The sequence below is a fragment of the Anser cygnoides genome, chromosome 1 (genome assembly GCF_040182565.1).
Source record: "Anser cygnoides isolate HZ-2024a breed goose chromosome 1, Taihu_goose_T2T_genome, whole genome shotgun sequence".
NCBI lineage: Eukaryota > Metazoa > Chordata > Aves > Anseriformes > Anatidae > Anser > Anser cygnoides.
The window spans coordinates 123,682,501-123,700,619 of record NC_089873.1 but is presented as its reverse complement, the minus strand read 5'-3'; the positions used below and the strand labels follow the sequence as shown (position 1 = coordinate 123,700,619).

Below are 18,119 nucleotides of genomic sequence, written 5' to 3'. Positions count from 1 at the left end.
TGCTTGTGTATTTTATTAGTACTTTTTTTTTTTATTATTTTGATGATCTCTTACATAAAATTAACTATCCAAGGAGTCATTGGAATTACAGTTGTTAAGCATAAGGTATTTTTCTTATTTCCAATATAATAAATGTTGGTTTTAAATATTTTCTGTTCTACCATTTTATCTGTGTTGGGTAAAAAATACAACACATCAGTAATTTCAGGACCAAATCCTGCCTGTAATACCCACTGTGTATGGTATAACATCTCTTTAAATTAAATTAAGGTCTAATCAGAGAGAATAAGGTTGGAACAATCCAGGCTTAAACCTAAATCAGATGACTGCAAAGGGATAGAACCAAGATATCACCTGAAGCTGAAGGACTCTTGTTAGAATCCCAAGCAATGAAGAAGCATATAGAAAATAACCCATACATTCTATATGAAGAACAAAATACAAAGCCAAGGCTAAAATACAACAAAAAGTTGTCAAGTAATGCAAAATGACAGATATTTATCAAGACTGACAATAATACCAACATCCCTCTGATAACTTGGAGAATTTTTTATACCTTCCTGTGCAATTTATACATTCAAGGTATAAATACTTCACCATGCTTAAATTCATCTGACTTAATACGTGTAGAATATCCTGACTTCAAATTACCAGCACCTCCAGCTGATGCATACTCTGTCAAATAAAATTTATTTAATTACCATAAAGATAGACATGTGAGTGACTTTAATTCTAGCCACCTGTCTTGCACAGTCCTCTCAGAAATAAACAGATTTAACTTTCAAAGGGTCCAGCTTTTTTTTTTTGGTCCTCTTTTTTGAAGTTTTGAGCTCATCTGTTTTATGTAACGTAACTGCAATAATATTGCCTCCGAGTCAGCTCTGCAATAATTCACTTTTCGTACAGTAATAATTGAGCAAACAGAAAGTTCTACCAGAGGCATTCTTTTCTATTATTTATTGTAATTTTTTCATAATTTAGTGAGAAACAATCCAAAACCAACATTTTTATCCTTTTATATTAAATTAATTTACAATGCTAGAAGCGAGAATGAAAACAGAAAAAACACCAGCAGAAACAGCACGTTAATAAAGACAGATTTCCTCAAAGTTTTTTTTATTATTGTTATTATTATTATTTTTGTTTTACTTAAACTTAATTCATACAAGAATTTTTTCTAGTTCTGTCAGGTCTAGGTTGTCTCTATTTGTTTCCCATAGCTTAGACAAAGTGAAAAAGTTATGAATCACTGCTCAAAAAACTTATTTTCCAGTCTGTTCACTAGCTTTGTTGCTCTACTCTGGACTGGACTGAAGCCTATTCACTGCATCTCTTTGAGCCCAGCCATTCCGCCAGTTCTTCACGCGGTGAGCTGTGCACCTGTCCGAGTGATGAGCAGCCAGTTTCTCCACAATAGGAAATACTGTGGGAGATGGTGTCAAATGCTTTGCTAAAATCCAGGTAAACATCCACAGTCTTTTGTTCATCTACTAAACTGGTCATCTTGTCATAGAAGGAGCTCAGGTTAGTCAGGCAGGACCTGCCATTTATAAACCCATTCTGGCTGCTTCTGATCACTCAATTTTGTGATGGCACCCCAGATGTTCTGCTCCATAACCTTCCCTGGGACTGAGGTCAGACTGACAGACCTGTAATTCCTTGGATCCTCCTTCTTGCCCGTTACAGAATATAACATCTTTTTAAACTCCAGCAAATCTGATGAGTATATTTTATTCTAAATATCAGTATCTCTTTGGTATGGAAAATGCCAACCTCCAGATGTTGTAAAGATCTTAGAGAAATATTAAAATAGTAACAAAATAAAAAATTAATTAACACCCTCCCCCCCCCCCCCAAAAAAAAAAGAAAGAATTAAAACAAACAAAATATATTGCTTCCTCTCCCTTTACTCCATCTCACACCCACACCTGGTTCAGAGTCTCTGTAGTGAGCCACATCCAACAGCTGTTGATGATCTGCAAAATTCCTTTTGAGATCAACAGGACTTGTCTCTCGAGATTAGGCTTAGTGTGAGGAATTCACAGTTGTGGAAGTGTAAGTACAGCTGGAAGTTTGCTCTAATTTCTAAGAGCAACATGTGGCCTTTCTTCTTTCATGCCTTAACCACAGAGCTGCATTAAAATGGGTAATGGTCCTGTTTTTACCAGAGGTGGCACACAGCACTTCACCACCTGAGTGTAAAACTTATAGCTTAGATGCCTAACATGAAACACAAAATAATGAAGTAACAGACTGTCATGCAATAGCTCACATTGCAGAAATAACATTTTTTGCAATAATTTTCAGGCAGTGCTAACCTTCCATATTTTTCCATATAACACAATTAGAGGACAAATTAGCTAATATTGTTTTTTAAAGCCAATCAATTAGCTGGAATTTAAACATCATTGCATCTCTTACTCTTGAGATATGGAATTACAATACTATTGCAGTTAAAAAGAAAGATGATCTGTTGAGGTTAACATACTGTTGTGTCCGTAACTGTGGTAATGTAAGTTGGAACAGGTTTATTTTGTAGCTTTGATCTAGCAGCTTCCAACCGGTTTTCAGTTTATGGGAAGAAAAGATTTGCCACTTAATTGAAACACACTTTAATATAAACAGGACCATAAATAGGAGGACAACTGTAAGCTTTCCCAAGCGAAAGACCTTTGAAATTCAACAATGAAATTTAGTGACTCAATCTTTTGCTTTCAGCATTTAGTCCTCTAAGAAGTGTGCCTTGCTATTCTATTTTTTTTCTGCGCAGTGAAGTGGTTTCAGTATACCAGATAAACAGTCATTAAAATTTAAAATTTTGTCTAGCCCAGCAGCAAGAGGTACAAATTAAAATTGTGTTTAATATTGTAGACTATGTATGATATTTCTGGACAGGAGATAATTTACACCTTTATTCTGCTTAGTTACTGGTTAGCTCATATATTTGCTCCCTTGGCAATGCTCACCTGAAAGTAATATCTGATTCAGATACAAGATATTAAATTTCTGACATTAAAAAGAAAATAGTCTACTGAGGGTTCAATCAATTATTTCACAACACATTATCAGTGTAACCTGGCAGAAGATCTTTTTGACTGATACAAATTTGTCAATCAGGCTTCTGTAAGCTATATGGATTTCTAACCTGCAAAAAATATGCAAATCAAGAAAGGTACCAGAAAATAAAAAATGATCATCTTCTGAACTTATTATAACACTAGTTTTTTGGTGGTCATGGCCTATTTATTTATTGCATTATCTTTTCAACCATATAGGCAGTAGAAAAGCCATTTATTTTAAATCAAGAGTCCATATGCTTTCACTCACATACTAACAGTCACTGGAGGTGTTGGTATATCATACTAAAAACAATTGAAATAACCAGCTGGTAAGAAATATGTGCCTTTCTCTGCTAGAGCAGTTCATACAGACTGCCGTTCTGTTTTAGATGTCCTAATCTAGTCAACTGAACACATCTGCAAATTTTCTGAGGTAAGAATGGAGTATCAACATTCAGACCTCTCCTGCTTATGGCCTCTCCCATCACTATTCTGATTCAGCAGAGTTATTCCACACAAAAGAACTCGTGCAAAAACCTTACTGTATTATTGCAGCCACTTCAATTCAACTTCAAATTGCAAAGGGCCCTGAGCTAGGGTATGTAAACCACAGATCATCCAGAAGGGTAGGTAACCTATTAAATCAGACTCTGAGAATAGTTTGGTGTAAATAACCTCCATAACATATCATAACCCTAAAAAGAATCCTCCCTGCCTCAATGACCAAAATATCTAATCAAAAAAGTGCCAAGAGACAGTAAATGCATGGAGAGAGAAAAGAAGATTTAGACATGTCTAAAAGTGAGTATCATGTCCTTTTTGCACACCCCAAATCAAGGAGATCTGCCCTTTGCATGTATGGGATAACAGGTAAACTTACTGCCCACTATGTTTCCCTTCTTTACCATTTCCTGAGGTCTATCTAGCCTCACCATTCGAGCACTCAGAAAAATTATTTCCCTGGGCTTAGTTACTTGCTGTTATCAAAACCACTTGGCTAAAGTGCTGTAGCAACAGCAAATAGATTTCAGCACTCAGGTTGAGGTTCTTGTCTCCTTCTTACCCTGCTCCCTCACCTGTCCTCAGAAGCAGCAGCAGTCAACAATACAGCAGAGTCTCTCAAAAGACTGACACACAGAAATCTGACTGATTATTGGAGCCACAGAGTAGTTTTATAGCTGTGCCCATTCACCTGTCCTGACAGCTACACCAGCTGAAGCAGTGAAAACCTCTTCCTGGAACAGTGAGAAACCCAGTGCTTGGAGCAGTGTATTTCATGAAGGAAATTTCTTCCATAAAGGAGCTGAAACACTTTCCCGAAGTGAAGAAATACTCAGTTTCAAGGAAATTTTCTAAGGAAAAGTAACACATGAGGAGAATTAAGAATAGGTCTCATTTTTCTCCTTTTGTTACTTCACCACATCACATTATGCAAATAAATTTCTTAGGGCCATCCTTCTGGTGCACTCAACCTTTTAAAGAGAAAAACATAAGTCAACTGAGTGAGCATATATTATGCTTTTTAACATATTTGACTAATGTGATTTTTCTTCTAACTTGACAATGACAATACATGTAAATGAGAAATTAAAGGACAAAAATTCTTTATTCTTTTTTATAAACACCCACTTTATATGTAAGATTTCTGACAATTGAGAGTTAATTATTTTCCCTGGCAATAAGTTTTAAGAATATTTACATCTCACTCTAGTAACTAAGTACTAAATCACTTAACAAAGGAAGCATCATCTTATGTTCTAAAAGAAAAATAACATTGATTATGATTTTTTTCTAATTTTAGGGAAGTTCGGAGAAGAACTGAAGAGTGCCAGAAACAGAATACATACATTGCTATATCCACTCCTAGATAGATTCAGCATCAATCCATTTACTGGTTTTATAATTAAGATTATCCAAACTAAAACAGATAAAATGTCTGAAAAAAGTAGCAACATTGACATTGCTTTCTTGCTGATTTCCTGACCGCTTTGATATCCAGTTCAGATGAACAGCTGGGACACTGCCTTCCCCATTGAGAATCATCAGCTAAAACTCTCTGTGAATATATTCAGCACCATCAAGTAACTTTACTCTACACAGCTGCTCCATTTTATAGCTTTTCTCTTTCTGTGTAATGCCCCCCTTCCCCCACACTGAAACCGCCTGTTCCCCTTCCTCACATCCTTTTCTATATCAAAGCACATCATGATATAGAAACAACACTGAAATTGCCATTGCTGTTTGAATCAAGCAAAATCAGTCTCAAAAGATAGCAAGAATACCACTATATCAAAATTATAAGATACTTCTTGACCACATGCTGTGGTGTTAAGCAGTCTTTTTAATAAAACTTACTTCTCAGAGAAGGAGAAAGAAATCATAAAGCAGCAAACCCAATTCAGATGATAAACTGTAGCAATATAAAACTAATATAACTAAACATTTTCAGAACTGATATGAAGAATTATTTTCAGAAAGCATTTGAAAGGGTTACCTATTTGTGCATCTTTCAGGACTTAAAGCTTCAAACAAATACACATTTATATCTGTGCACAAGGGATCTCACTGATTTCACCAATTTTATCTATTTTTATGTGATTATATATTACATATTCTTTGAACCAACAACGTCCTTATCTACAAGGCCTTCTACAGCAGCACATTAATCATAACGTAGTTGAGAGGTAAGGCATTAAGCTATACTGGCTATTTATGTCACTGGAGTATTGCATCTATCATATCTATCTATGGTTCATAAAATAAAAATAGAAAACACACCAGAAAACCTGACTGAACATAGATACAATCTTTGTCTTGTTCTTCAGAGGCACATTTGTACACACTACACATTGATACATTGTCAGATTTACCAGAAGCTCCCTTATCATATTGTGAACTGCTCCTTTCCCATCCATCCAATTAATTCAACTAGAAATAGAGGTATCAACACAAAACCTTTTTTTTTTTTTTAAACCAAAATATGTGAATATATGGTCTTACTAGCAAACTAGGAGCTTAATGTGAATGGACCTAATTAGAAGTATTGTAGACTGCAGGCAGTCTCAACGCAGAACTATGCTAGCATTTCCTACTCTGCTTTCCTGAAAGCATCAATCAGATAACACACTACACAAAGGTAAATTCATTTCAAAAAAGTATTAGTTCAAGCAAAAAATCATCTTTCATATCTCAGTGATGACTCCTGAGGAAATCATTATTTTAGGTGTAAGAGTAATGGATTAAGAGAAAAAGCCTTGAAGGCCAAAGGCTGTGAGGTTAGATTCTGTGTATAAGGAAAAAATACTGAATTTTAATTTATGCTACTCTGAAAAATACTTGTACTACTGTCAACATTTATGCCTAACTTTCACCTTTCAATCTCCCCATCAGTTTCTAGCAATCAGTCACTTAAAAACGTGTAATTATTTTTATTCTCTGTGGTCCCTTCTCCGTCACTTCATCTTTTTCTTTTTGCTGTCTGGTTTTCCTCACTTAGACACGTGACTCAGGAGCTCCTGGAAGGATCTTTATGAAGTTTTCTCAAGAAATAGCAGGGATTTCAGTTTCTTACTATTAAAGCATATTAATGTTTTACCATTTGTATATTTAAATAATAATAATTAAAAATTAGTCTACAGAACGATTGACTGTATGTCCGGAGACTATATGATCAGATTACAAATCACAAAAATGGTCAAGGCAGGAAGGGATCTCTAGGGATCATCTGACCCAATCCCACTGGGGCAGGTTGCTCCATGCATGTCCAGCTGGGTTTTGTAGACCTCCAAGAATGGAGATTCCACAATCCCTTTGGATATCATGTTTCACTATATGACTACACTCAGCATGTTTTGTTTTTCTTTATGGAATCTCCCATGTTTCAGTTTGCACCCATTACCCTTTGTCCTGTCTCCGGAAACCCCTGAGAAGAGCCTAGCTCTTTCTTCCTCCCCCCACCATAAGTGCCATACCCACTAAGCATTAACTGACCATGAGGTAAGTACTAGAAAATTAATTATTATTGAATAATTATTAGTGACGTCCATTGAACTGAGCAAGAATATTACAGATACTCTTCTCTATTTTCAGATTCATCATCTAATCCATACACCATCTCATAAAATTAAGTGTGCTGGGCAATTATATGTAAATTATGTTTGAGATCAAGTTAGAAAATTTTATTCTCTCAAAGAACCTGTGCTGCTCAGTAAATGAGAAGAGTCAGGAACATGTATCTATCTCAGCTTCCTACTGTTGAGAAAACAACTGTCTGGAAACCTTAAAAATAGCTGAACAATTTTAAAGTATTGATAGGAATAGAAGAAACAAGAACACCTTGAGTGCCGTTCATGTACCTTGGTTTAGGTAGTGTGAGAAGATATGGGTACTGCCCATATTAAACATTCCTAGACATAACTTAAGGTACTGCATATTTTTCTTATTATTAACACCAGAACTCCTGAATCTAAATGAAAACTACCTAGATCATACGTTAAGCGTGCATAAAGTTAGTAAAAGAAATGCTACACATTCCAAGCCCAAGTTATTAATGTAGCTTCATTTATATTATGCTGTCATATTTTAGTCTTTATCAGTCAACACTGTAGATTATTTCAGATACATTTGGAAATCTGTGAAAACAGAACAGAAGCACTCTTTAGCTACTGTTTGAATAGGTGTCATATGCAGTATTCTTTGTCAAACTTCAGTGATAAAATAATTGAGTAAATACATCTACAGACTTAATATAAAATCACTGCATTCTTAAAATAATGGGATAAATCCACACTAATTTCAAATTTATACCCAATATTATATAAGCTGTATAAAATGTCACATATGATTATTGCTGGAAAGGCAAACCAGAGGAGTACTTAACACAGTTGAGAGTTCATATCCCTAGAAGTAAGAAAACAGAAAGTAAAATTCATTTCCCATATGCTTCTGCATCAAATCAGGCCTCACGGGGACACATGATGTATTTAAATTAGACAATAAAAATCAGCACATAATTATGCAAGTCTTAGAAGTAACTGGCTTGGACCCTTGCAAATTCTCCAGAAAGTGTTCTAAAAGTGTGAATCACCTCAAATATTACATTGTTGTCAGTTCAGACAAATGATGTATACAAATACATGCTTATATAAACAAGCTCCGTATTTATAGTGCAACCATTTAATATAATTACATCATCAGGTAATTAGAACGTGCAATTATGTAAGTCTCACCTTCTCCCTCTGCTAATGAATGAATTTCTAAGTATCAGGGAAAGATTTATCTTTATTAGTGACATTCGATCCAATTGTTTCTGAACATGCAAAGAAAAAGAAACACCTAAAAATGTGAGAACTGAACTGAGGAGTTTATTTTTTTCATTGTCTGGTGACAGAATTCTTCATCAAAACATTGCTTTATAACTATTGCCTAGAAATAGTAGGTTAAAACGGAGCAGTAACATTTCAGCACTCATAACGGCTTTTTTTCACATTATACGAGTCCATGCAACTTCATAAAGAACAAGATAGAAACTGCAGATGTAACTCCATATATCATATTTATGCGTAACTTCTGTGAACTCCATAAACCTAAGTATTCAAAATTTATTCCAAAAGACCTGGGAGACAGTGATCTTTAATCAGAAATTACCTTTCTGTTTTACTTCCTAGGATCTAGATCCAGCCTTACATGAGAAAAAAAAAATCTGACTTCATGTGGAAAACAAACTGTTAATTGGAAAAATGTACTGTAGCTGAAAGCAGTTAAAGTCTTTCCTGTGCTGGGGCAGGGCTTGAGGAAGACACCTGCTGGGAAGCTGTTTAGATACAGATATAGGTATCTCTTTATAGACATACTTCCAAAGCCATTAGTTAGGATGCAAAAAATTCTTCCTTACATAATTCTTCTGCAATGGTCATCATGCTATTATCTCTGCTACTTTGGGCAAAGTTCTTTTTTCTCTAATTACTTATTTCTTCTCTAATATAAATGATGTTTCAGGTTTCCTGGTTCTCCTTTTGACTGAACAAGTTACCAAGTCTTTACAATGCAACTAATGATATGGACCACTGTGTTATGATTATTGCCAATATTGTCCTTCCTAACGAATCAAATTAATTTACTCATTATCACAGCTGAGCATTCTCAGATTATTCTCAGATTTTTTTTTATGTCATTCAATTTTTTATTTTTATTTTTTTAATTAAAAGTTTTACATAAGAAACAAAGCATATTTGACTTGGCAACTGTAGAACAGTTCATGAACATGGATGTAGCTTTTTAGTGACAGTCAGCCTTAGTGCCAGAGACAGATCAGGGACACATTTAACTTGCTAGCATATTTGTAGCCATAGTACCTACTAATTTATTCTCCCATACTTTGTTTACAACTTTTATTGCTATTGTCCATTCATTTTGTATGACACTCATCATCAGAAAAAAAAATATAAATCAGTTGCTAATGAAGAAGCTAAAGTTTATGGAAGTTCGTGTTTTCTTCTGCACATATGTCCCCCTCCACTAATGTTGAGTTTCTACAAAAGCATCATTTATCATTTGAGAACAATGCCAAGTCTCCAGAAAAAGCTGCAGTCACCATATAATGTTCATACATTGTATTACTGGGTAACCAAAAAAACTACACATTTCACATAACTTACGCTTTCTGGCACTTAAAGCATTTGCTGTTATTGAAGTCCCTATTCTAGTAAAAAAAATAAAAAAATAAAATATGATGCTCTGATCACTAAGAACACACACTAGTGAAAAGATGCATCCTTTTAAATTAGCTGTAGTTAATCACTATGTTTCAAATAAGTGATAATTTAATGAAAGGGAAGAAGATGCAGACCTTCAATGGCCACTTTACTGTAGCTCTTGAAAAATTACAAGAAAAAATTGTCTTTCCCAATAATGATTTCTAAACAAAGCAGTATTCAGCAGTATTCTGTTTACTTAAACAGAACTCTCCTTATTCCAGTAGGAAAAAAAAAAAGAAGCTTTCCTGCTACGGGGGGGGGGGGGGGGGGGGGAGAGGACACCTCTTCCAGCTTTTAGAAAGATAGCAATCAGACTCCATTCAGGAGAAGGGCACTGAAAATCCACTTCTGCTTGTGAATTATAAGATTTCTTCTGGAGGCTTAAAAATGGCATAAAGAGGCTGACAGAAACAGTGATAGGCAGATAGCCCATGAAGACAAGCAAGTCTGTTCACACAGAGGCGTATCATCATGCAGATGCACATAAGAAACAAATAAAAATTAAAAAAAAAATCCACTGTCAAAATATTTGGTTCTATAATCACCAAAAGTCCATAATTTTTGTGCTACTGCTGGACAGGTATGTGTAAATCTTTTGGAAGCAAAAGACAGCAGAACTGCTGCTTTTTTGCCTCAGCATACCAATGTTTCTTTTAAAATATAACAACATTTTTTCTTGTACAGCTAAGATTAGTGAATAGAATGAGGTTTGCTCTTTGGAAATTAAATTGCAAGTATGGGTTAGTTTCTACCCTTCCTACCTAAAATGATATTTAGGTACCAAAAACCTGGAAAGAAGAATTTAAAATTTAATCTCACATCTCAATTTAAGTGCATAAAAAAATCTTTAGAAAAAAAAAAGGTTTACAGTTCAAAGCAATTGTTTACATGGTGGATTTTTAAGTACTTTGTTATTTATTCATGGGGAAAAGGACTTGTCCCCATTTATTTTTCTGTTTGTCTACAGTTGTGAGTGATTCTTATGTGGAAATTGAAAACAAAACAAAACAAAGATACTAGTTGGAAAGATAAGTAGGTCTGCAAAGCTCCATTAAATTTAAGAAAGATGCTTTTGACCTAATTTTTTTTTAAGAATCTCTATTTTGACAGATAACCCATTTTTCAATGATCACGTAAAAAAAAAAATCACAGACAAACCTTCTGCAAATACCTGGTAATTCAATTGTTTAAATGCTAGTACCAACAAACAACCTAATCTACAGAATATTAAAAAAAAATGGCCAGTATTGAAGATTAACTGTTCAGCAGAGAACTATCTTCTGCACAAATCTGCTCTCCAGGTTCACACCTACCAGAAGTCAGAAATACACGGAGACTTAAGGTGTATTAGCGTAAAATGCAATTAGTATAAAGAAATCTCACTATTAAAAATGTGGTTCAGATTTTGCTTCTATTCAATGCCACAACTATAGATTTTAGACTCCACCATAATGGAATTTAGCAGCAGTTCAGTAATATAATCAGAACTATGGATTAATACAGTAGTGCCAAAAAAAATAGTAGTATTACATATATATATTACATACTCTACATAATCACTTACAAGTACGATTTTTCAAATGATGTTTTTCATAAATAAAGAATAGAGCCTTCAGCGACAGGAATTTCCAGTTTTGAATTCAATGTCAACATAAAAATCATCTACTGTCAAGGAGTTCTGTATGAAAGGGTCCTGCCTTCCAACTAGCCAGCCAACCTTATATTTAAGGCATCTAAGAACTCACGCAGACATACACACATTCCTCTCAATAGCAATGAGGATGGCACAAAGAAAGTATAACAACATATTTTAATAGCACCATCTTAACTGGTTATTCTTTCTTCTCCGGATTCTCCAGAACACCAAATGCAAACAACATTCTCTCTCTCTCTCTTTCTTTTTAAAGATTTTTGGTTTTCAGAGGAACCAACTGTCTGAAAACTGTCCAGCCATTTGCTATGATTTTTTTAATCATTATTTCTTCTTATTATTGTCAACAAGCTCTGTTGCAATAATCAGCCAAATACCAGATTAACATTTTTCACATATTTGAAAGTAATGAAGGAAAACTAATTCAGTTAAGCTACAGAGAGTAAACCAGACACAATTTATATAACCTCTCTAAATATCAGAACTGAATAATAAACACTCATCCCTGTCAAGTGCTCAATTCTAGATTGTAACATGGCAGAGTAATTCACTTTTATGTGATAAAAAACAACAACAAAAACTAAAAGCCCATTTCAGCAGTTTCCTTTCTGTTCATTTTTGAAGCAAGACCCCATTTCAAGTGTAATATATGCTGAAAAATGTCAGATGGAATCACAGTGTAACTCACCTTAGATATCTACAACAATTGCCACAAAAACACTTAAGGGTTAGTAGTAGAATCAGTTCTTTTCCAAAACAATTTCAGTTTTGTTGAATAGATACATACTGGGGGGGGAAAATACCACTTTGGATAACTGACATGCCTCTGAACAGAAGCACTTGACTTACCTGCCACTGTTTCATGAGCTCCCGAACTGTTTTGGCATCCTCTAGTATCTTTTCTTTGTGTGTTGCATCCTGCAGGACATTAGCAGTTGTTTCAGCTTCTGTAAGCCATGCAAGGAACTTTTCGAGATCCAGGTAGAATACCTGCAACATCAGTAGGGCTGATTCCAATGCAGCTTCACGCTCACTAACCCTGTGCAAGTACAAAGAGTCAAATGCAGCACTCACAGGAATAAAACAAATCTCAATTGTTAAATCACAATATAACAAAGACACTCCATGTATTTTTCACATACCAATCAAGGTAAGAATTTGCAGATAGGTTAGCTACAATGATACAACTTGCATTGTATGTTTGGCAGGTGGGGTTCTTTTTTAAATTAAAAAAAAAAGTCTTTTCTCCTGAGAAGATAAACTAAAAATCAAGGAAACAAATCAATAGCTGCTTAATTGTTTGAAAGAACTATACCTGAAAAATACACAATAAAAAAAAAAATCAGAAATAATTCCCTACTGTTTTTATCAAAGATTGTTTACTTATTTGTCATGAAGAGTACTGTGGGAAAATCTGTTTATTTTTAGAAAGCACAAAATAGGTCCTGGACCCTAATTAGCATTATAAATTTAATTGTTAGTTTTGATGACTTGAAGACTGTTGAAATTGCACTGAAAATGACTACTGTTTTTTCATTTAAAAAAATGAATCATAGAATGGTTTAGGTTGGAAGAGACCCTAAAGATCATCTAGTTCCAACCCCCCAAATATGAATGAGATATAAATTACAAGATCTCTATCAGTTACGTGATAAAAGACAGTTTTTAAGTACAAAGACTATATTACTGTATTATCCTTGGGGAAGAGCTAAATCATAAATTGGGAAAGAACCTTAAAGGCCCAAGCAATCCTGGTGCTGAAAAAAAAAACTTGAAGTGTATTTGTGTTGTATCAGCCTTCATGTGCAGTGTAGGTGTTCTATATGTACTCACCAAATTTTTTACATTAAACTTGAGCTAAATATAGATTTAGAGAAGCGAACAGGTAAGTATGACATAGCGTTCACTACCACAAACTTATCAAGGCTACTTAGCTGTTGTATTACATGCAGTAATTGTTCAGTACGATGAATGATTAAATTTTGAAGCTCAGAAAATACCTAGTAAAAATACCTAGTAAAAATACCTAGTAAAATACCTAGTAAAGTTATCTAATAATTTACATTAGTTCAAGTGGAATGAATGCGATCTGATACACACCAAACTTTTTACTCTACAAACATATGGTGATCTGGCTATCTGCACATATAATCATAGAATCATACAATGGTTTGACTTGGAAGGGACCTTAAAGATCATCTAATCATCATCTAATTAGATTATCTAAAGATCATCTAATTCCAACTCCCCTGCCATGGGCAGGGACATCTTCCACCAAAACAGGTTGCTCAAAGCCCATCCAACCTAGCCTGAAAGACTCCCAGGAATGGGGCAACCACAACTTCTCCCTCATCCTGCTGGCCACACTTCTTTGATGCAGCCCAGGATACGGTTGGCTTTCTGCGCTGCAAGCGCACAGTGTCAATTCATGTTGAGCTTCTCATCAGCCAACACTCCAGGTCCTTCTCCTGCTCTCAATCTATTTTCTGCCCAGCCTGTATTTGTGCTTGGGATTGCCCCATGCCAGATGCAGGACCTCGTACTTGGTCTTGTTGAACCTCATGAGGTTCACATGGGCCCACCTCTCAAGCCTGTCCAAGTTCCAAGTCCCTCTGGATGGCATCCCTTCCCTCCAGTGTGTCAGTCTTACCACACAGCTCGGTGTCATCCACAGACTTGCTGAGGGTTCACTCAATCTCACTGTAGATGCCACCAACAAAGATGCTAAACAATGCCAGTCCCAATACTGACTCCTGATGAACACCACTCATTACTGATCTCCACTTGGACATTGAACCGTTGACTTCAACTCTTTGAGTGCAACAATCCAGCCAATTCTTTACCTGTTGAGCGGTCCATTCATCAAATCCATGTCTCTCCATTTTCGAGACAAGGATATCATGTGGGACAGCAGTGTCAAATGCTTTGCACAAGTCCAGGTAGATGATGTCAGTTGCTCTTCCCCTAACTACAAATGCCATAACCCTGTTGTAGAAAGCCACCAGATTTGTGCCCTAAATGAAGCCATGTCGGCTGTCACCAATCATTTCCTTATTTTCCACATGCCTTAGCATAGTTTCCAGGATGAAACCTCCATGATTTTGCCTGGCACAGAGGTGAGACTGACTGGCCTGTATTCTTCCCTGGGTCTCCCTTTTTCCCCTTTTTAAAAATGGGGGTTATGTTTCTCCTCTTCCAGGCAGGGGGAAATTCACCGGATTGACATCACTTCTCAAACATTATGGTTAGTGGCTTAGCAACTACATCTGCCAGTTCCCTCAGGACCCATGGATTTGTGCACCTTTAGGTTCCTTAGCTGGTCTCAAACCTGATCTCCTACAGTGGGTGGTTCATCATCCTCCCAGTCCCTGCTTTTGCCTTCTGGGGCTTGGGCTATGTGGCTAGATAGATTTACTGTGTAGTTTTATAGTTAGACAGAGACTAAGATACTAGAGTTTATCAGATATAAAATTTCTAATTTATCATAATTAAATAATGGTAATTGATCATAACTTTATCAGATGAGGCCAAGAAATTTCTAAGTACTAATCTCTTTCAAATCCTGTTTGCTGTCCTAATAGGTTGTACCCCCTGAGAAGTAATGAAATAATCCTAAAGCCTAATGTATTAGCTGATGTAAGAAAATAAACAAAAGACACAAAATTTACCACGTTACTAAGAGCATGTTTTTCTGACAAGCATATATGTAAGTTGCAACAGAAAATGGTAGGAACAGAAAAATTCAGGCAGAGTACAGGAGAGTACAATCGCTTCATTTCATTAAAACAAACAACCCTCCCTAAGGTTTCTCACAACAGCTACCATATTTCTGTCATATTTTTCATCCTTCAGCATCTCACTTTTCCCAAACATCTTGTGAGAAAAGTAATTTATGCTTGGATTTTTTTATTTTTTGATTCAAAAACTGAGAAAGCTATTGAATGTCTCACTTCAAGGTATAAAGTCATCCACTGATTCTTCAAAACTTGAAACATTGACTGGACTTTGATCTCAGATTCACCTGTCCCCACTACAAGAATTGTCTACATGAGAAGTGTCTTCCAGCCTGCTACAGAGTCACCTGTATTAGAACGTGTCCCCAGGGGCTGAATGAGAAACACTCAGCTTTAGAATAGTGAAAGGTATCTCTTTCCCAACTTTATTGTCTATGGACTTAGAGCAGGCTTGTGGTTAGGACACTGTTTACATGTAAAACAACTGCAATAAAAAAAGTCTACTGTTCTTTTATTTAGCTAAAAAAATAATTTCATAGATGTCGTAGCTATCTATACTAGCAATATACATTAAATCAGCATAAACACAGAAAGAAAAGAAAAAACAGAAAAAGAAAATCTACCTGGAAAATGCTGTTTTGAGTTATCTATTTATCATTTTTAGTTCAAAAATTGCATCTCATTTATTTTATAGAATTTGGAAATGGAGTAAACATACATAAAGCAAAAATATTTTATCCAGTTCTTCAGAGCACAATTCTATTTTAAGAATAGAATTATAGTGTTATGCTAATTAAATTTGCAGTGTGCAACACGATAGATAATATCTGTGCCCAAAAGCCTTTGCAGAATTGGGCAAAACACTTTCTTAACACTCAGTTCTTCAAAATATTAAAGGCACATTTTTCAACTACTATCGACCTGAAATCCTGTAAATACATGGCAATTACACAATGTGAAATAAAAAAAAAGCTTAGGTTTATTTGTGTGTATTGTTAATTTTAAACATGTATCCTGAGAAGTAGGATCCAGAGCTACTTTCATCCACTTGTATATACAAGAATACAAACACAGATATGAAAATTATGTTGAAAGTGAGAGCCATTAGAAGGATTGCTCAAAATCAGAGTTTATCTTTTATAGAAAAATCCAGACTAGATGAAAAATATTACATGATATTTTATTGATATGGGTAAAGAAAAAGGTTTTCATTAGCAAGAATCTTCTGACACTTCTATTCTATGATGCACAGAAATCTTATAGCAAATAATTCTTTCAGCCTACAAAAACATGTTCCTTATTTATAAACGTACTAATACACCTAACAGAAAATATCTAGTACTTTGCATTTTGAATTTTGCAACATCTAGCATGCAACAAACATTTAACTACATTGACAACCCTACAGCATATCAATAAGCTTCACTCGTCTTTCTAATTTCTTCAAAATTATGAGGTTAGAATATAGAAAAGGAGGTCTGAAAGTAACGAGTAAAGCTGAGTATCAAATCCATAATGTGATGATTTGCACAAAATTATAGTGGAGACAAAAATCATAGAATCATAAAGGTTGGAAAAGCCCTCCAAAATCATCTGGTCCAACCAACCCCCTACTACCAATATCACCCACTAAACCATGCCCCTAAGTACCACGTCCAACCTTTCCTTAAACACCCCCAGGGATGGTGACTCCACCATCTCACTGTGCAACCTGTTCCAATACATATATTGAACAAGAAATTATTGCACAAAAACATAACACAAATGTTTTCTTTTTAGTCTGTATCATCAAAGCATGTTTAATTTCATAGTGAGCACAAGCTGTATGAAAAGAACATGGAATCACAGAATCTTCTAAAGTAAGCATGAAAACTTTTTCACTGTAAATGAAACCCTGCATAGTATGAACACTACAAAATGCTGCTGAAATACTGTAAAATAATCATAACAATAATGATTTTTAACCAAATGAACCTTCCTTTCTCTATTCTATATAAAAATATCAAATTCCTGGAAGAAATACTGAAGGTGGGATTCACCTTATTTGCATCTAGACACTCAAAAGATAAGCAACTACACTCCGTCTGCAAAACAGAGGGAAGTATTTCTGGATTTTAATTCAGCCCCCTCCTTGTCTGTCTGTACAGATCTGTTGAACTATATTCAAGGTCAATTTTTGTTCTCTTGACTACAGTGGTAGGTTACAAGACTAACTTACTTTAGACGTCTAAATTTTACACAATTAAAGGTATGTGAGATGATCCCCAACCTAGTCTGGGGACCAATTTTCAGGCACTAGTGACATCAGTGGCAGAGAACTGAGCAACTCTGGTTGTCATATGAGTTTTTTACAGGACAGAAATTATGGTGCTCTTGTAAGAATGTATTAGCTGAAGGCTTCAAGTTGAGCGGAAGATGAGGACATGGCAGAGGAAGTGAGTTACACAAAGTGCGTAAGCATGAACATTTATATTCACAGGAAGAGGTTAACAAGGGTTTAGAAAAAAATACCAGCCTCTACTGCAAGAAACTGCTGTGATTCTGAGAACTTTTAAAGCTCATACTTTGAAACACAGCTGTTTACAAATGTCTGGGAAGATAAACAGGTAAAAATGAAGTTGTCTGAAGTCTGTGTGATCTTTAAGTTTGTAAGCAAGCTACAGTACTTTCAACTACAGTCAGCATCTGTACTGTGATATACTTACAAACAAATATATACAGCAAAATAAAAAAAATAAAAACTGAACCTCTTGTTATGGAATCTAAAAAGAGGAAAAAGTGCTGAGGTATGGGAATTATGGTGTCATTTAAATATACTGGAAGAGTTCTTCATTCAACAGTTCTAAATGCCATCCAACACAGGTAATACAGCGTTTGGAAGAAGCTCCATGACTGTGGATAATCAAGATTTTTCTTCAGC

General features: G+C 35.3%; 1 protein-coding gene across 22 annotated transcripts in view; it reads right to left on the bottom strand.

Moving 5' to 3' along the window:
• Window positions 1-18,119, bottom strand: part of DMD (dystrophin) — a 1,239,454-nt gene that overhangs the window by 233,054 nt on the left and 988,281 nt on the right. For all 22 annotated transcript variants that reach the window (XM_066990426.1, XM_066990443.1, XM_066990448.1 and 19 more), the window contains one exon: window positions 12,315-12,504. In XM_066990426.1, coding sequence (XP_066846527.1) covers window positions 12,315-12,504 — 190 coding nt within the window. The remainder of the gene's footprint in view (window positions 1-12,314; window positions 12,505-18,119) is intronic.